This window comes from Ruditapes philippinarum, unplaced genomic scaffold, assembly GCF_026571515.1.
Source record: "Ruditapes philippinarum isolate M1 unplaced genomic scaffold, ASM2657151v2 ctg4152_1_1_1_1, whole genome shotgun sequence".
In the NCBI taxonomy this organism is placed as follows: domain Eukaryota; kingdom Metazoa; phylum Mollusca; class Bivalvia; order Venerida; family Veneridae; genus Ruditapes; species Ruditapes philippinarum.
The window spans coordinates 11,830-16,008 of NW_026862063.1; the positions used below are offsets into that span (position 1 = coordinate 11,830).

Consider the following 4,179-nt stretch of genomic DNA (forward strand, 5'->3'; position numbering starts at 1 on the left):
TGCATTAAATGACCATAATTATATATTTATTGGTGTGTGTGTGTGTGTGTGTGTGTGTGTGTGTGTGTGTGTGTGTGTGTGTGTGTGTGTGTATATATAGATAAAATTATAATGTTTAAGAAATAACAAACTCTATGTAAATTCGGTAGCGCTTTCAATGCTTTCTTCGCATATCTTCAGCCGAAACTTTAATAAACAATAAACAAAATTATAAACAAATGACGTAACGTCATGAAAAGTGAGTTTTTCCATGAAGAAGATAAAGATAATGATAGAAACGATATACCCTTAGTACGAAATAAAACTGGATGGAAACCTCCTAAAAGTAAAGATATCTTTTTAGAAGAGGCTATTGAATCATTAAAGGAAATCCCACTTGAAAATAAATCTGATGTTCATTCTAATTTAACGAAGAAAGATAGATCAGCATTTAAAAGTATATTATCAAAAAAATCATTAATCATAAAAGAAGCAGATAAAGGCGGTGCTGTAGTTTGTATGGACAATGACTACTATAGAGATCACATCTTGAAAATGTTGAGTGATGAAAGTTACTATTCAGAGACAGATATAAACGCAGATTTAAGGACACGGAAAGAATTAAATGATATTGTAAATAAACACGGTAAAGGATTGGTAAAGGAGGAATCTACATATTTGACTAATTTTGAAAGTTCAACCAGCTTTTTTTACGGATTACCTAAAATTCACAAAAGTAGGAAAATTGAAGAGGCAATTAATAATAATAAATCTGAATACATTAAAGTTTCTGCACCAGATGATTTAAAGTTTAGGCCTATTGTAGGGGGACCTAACAGTGTTACACAGAGACTTAGCCACTTTTTAGACCTCATATTAAAACCATTATGCAGACAAGTTCCAAGTTTCATTCGAGATGACTTAGATTTCCTGAATTACTTGCCGGAAAATGTAGAAGAAGATTCCATTTTAGTTACCTTAGATGTCGTAAATTTGTATACAAACATTCCACATGATCTGGGCTTACAGGCAATTCAACACTGGATAGAAAATTTTCCCGATAAAATAGATACTAGATTCCAACACCAATTTATATTGAAATCACTGCAACTTATCCTAAAGAATAACGCATTTTATTTTGACGGCAAATATTATATCCAGAATAAAGGAACAGCTATGGGTACTAAAGTCGCCCCAACTTATGCTACTTTGGTACTTGGATATCTAGAGAAAACACTCTACGAAAGAATATCAACAATACACGGAAACGACTTTTCAAACTACATTAAAATGAACTGGAAGAGATTTTTGGATGATTGTTTTTTAATAGTCTGGAAAAATATCAACACAGATGATTTATTAAGAGAAATAAACAATTTACACCCCTGTATTCAATTTACGATGAATAAAAGTGAAACGAGCATGCCATTTTTAGATGTATTAGTTATGAAATCTGGAACACATATAACAACAGATATCTACAGTAAACCGACGGACACATACAACTACCTCAACTTTAAATCGTGTCATCCGAAACATACAAAGTTAAACATTCCTTTCAACCTTGCGTCAAGAATCATAACTATAGTAAGAGGAGAAACACTGCAAGAAAAGCGCCTCTCAGAACTAACTACAAGACTTAAAAATCAGAATTACCCAGATGAAATTATTACATACGGAATATCTAAAGCCAAATTGAAAGGTCCCATCAAAACTGAAGAAAACATAACAGCTAACAACAAGTACAACGTTATCACATATATTTAATCCCAAAAATACCAATATTTCCCAAGCAATTCGATCTTGTGAGAATGTGTTACGAAAAAGTGAAAGGATGAACAGTGTTTTAGAAAAGAAGCGCATTATAAACAGTAAAAGACAAGCAAAAAATCTTCAAAACATCTTAACCTCTTCAAAGTTCGACATGACAAATAATACTGTAACAACAGTTTCTAAATGCAACAGGAGTAGGTGTAAGACATGTCCTTCTCTAATAGAAGGAAATGAAATACAATTTTGTAACAGTAAGACATTTAAGATCAAAGTGCTGCAGCACTGAATGCGACGGACATGCAACCGGAGAGACATTTAGGCTTTTTTTTTAGAAAAAAACAAAACAAAAATAAAAGACAAAATATATAACACAGAAAATTTGTTCCATACAAGTTCGAGATTTGTAGAGCAATACATTTTGTGTCCCAATCAGATATAATTCAGATATTCTACTTTCAAGCATTTAAATACAGAATGAAATTTATGCCTAAAAACTCTGGTCAAACTTGTAAATCAGTGTCATTATCGATTTATTCCAAGAAATGATATGTAAATAGAAAAAAAAAACTGTCAACGAAATATTTCTAAAATAAAACCATGCAAAAAACTTCAAGCATAATACATCTACAATATTTATGTGAGAATGTTAAATTTAGAATTGCTTCGTGTTATAACATAGTGGGCATATAGACAATAAAATATAAGTCATTTGTATTTTTATTTCTCTTGGATATGTCTCATTAAAAATATTTTTGGTTAAAATCATCAGCAATTAATAGTGTATTTTTTAAGATTTTTTTTATTTACAAGGGTCAGAGCACATCGTTTTTATTTTAAATTAAATGTCACTTAAGCACTACGGTGTTTAGTTGTCCTTTTCATTTTCACACTAAATTCCATTTTCAACTTGTTTGCTTCTTACAATTGTATAGAATTTCTAAAAGTATTGCATGTAAACAAAGTAAGTATCCGCTGGTTTATTACATGTACTAATCGCCTGTCCGAAAATCAGCACAGGTGCAGCAGAATCTATTTTTAGAATAGCGAAGGTTAACTCATATCGTGACCTAGAAAAATATGTAAACAAACCACAAGAATCGGAAGTAGAACTGATATTATAACTTCCTTCAATAAAGATTACCATGAAAGACTACATGGTGGAAAAGTGTTGAAAAACCCTCTTGTTACATGCATTTTCAAAAATAGATATTTATGCTAACCATTGTACTGTATCTAATTTATTAATAACTGCTGAATATTCAGCTAAACCCGCGGTATGAGTCACGAAAATAGTTCTTCTTTTATTAATGCGCGAGTTATTCTAGAGTCACGAAAAACTTTTGATTTGTTAATAAAAATGTTTTGTATAATGTAGAAATATTTATTTCTTACTAATAATTTCTTGGAACTCAGAGCTTACACCTTTATTATAGTATAATTTGCTGTCCACTTTTTCGACAGCGGTAAATCGTTTCGGCAGTAATTTGCATATTGCGCAATAATACTACGGGACTACAACGTTTTTATCAATCATTTACGTTCATATTTTAACTTGGATAACTTAATTTGAAATTGAAAAGGCTAAATATGGAAGATTTTAAGATATCCCGACAAAGTATGGGAGTTTTAAAGGATAAAATTCATGTACTATTTCTTGGGCTGTTAATCGGTTGAGGACACTTTGCGCGATTGTAGCAGACGAAATCCCATGTGTAGATGACTTAGCTCTGAACGCGCCTGAGGGCGCGTCCGTCGCAATAAAACAAAGTATGAACTGTGTTTCAAAAAATGTGATATATTCAATAATTTGTGACAACTGTAAACAGTTTTATATTGGCCAAACAAAAAATGAATTATGTAAACGTATGACTTTACATAGGCAACAAACAAACACTGAAGAACTCAGAATGTTACAAGTAAATAAACATTTACATAATTGTTCAGGAGGTAAATTTAGCATTTTCCCTCTATATAAGATTTTAATCGAAAGTGACAATTTTAGAGAAGAAAAAGAAAAACTTTAAATCAAGTTATTAAAACCACAGCTAAATGCTCATTGGTAATAATCGTTTAACAAGGTATATATATATAAGTACATCATATTTATTACAATCTCTTCATTTTTAATTATGAAAGAAACGATTGCGATTTTATTCAGTCCAATTGTTCGTTTATTTACCAATATTTATTGAGTAAAAATTGTTAATTACCATACAATTTGTGGCCATAAAATCATTAACTTGTGAATTTTATTACCTCCCTTTAATAAATGTCATTAATTCACTGCCAGATTGTACGGATTATGTAATATTATAATTTTTCAGTATAAATAACCATACTGTGTTTGCCGGGAAATACGTTATCATTTAACGTTCCCGCTTTTTTTCATGACGTTACGTCATTTGTTTATAATTTTGTTTTATTGTT

At 30.7% G+C, this 4,179-nt stretch overlaps 1 protein-coding gene across 1 annotated transcript; it reads left to right on the plus strand.

The window, feature by feature from the left end:
• Window positions 1–231: 231 nt before the first annotated feature.
• On the plus strand, window positions 232–1,746 carry LOC132717809 (uncharacterized). Its single transcript, XM_060701374.1, has one exon. It carries the CDS (start codon window positions 232–234, stop codon window positions 1,744–1,746), a length of 1,515 nt encoding a protein of 504 aa, XP_060557357.1.
• Window positions 1,747–4,179: the final 2,433 nt, after the last annotated feature.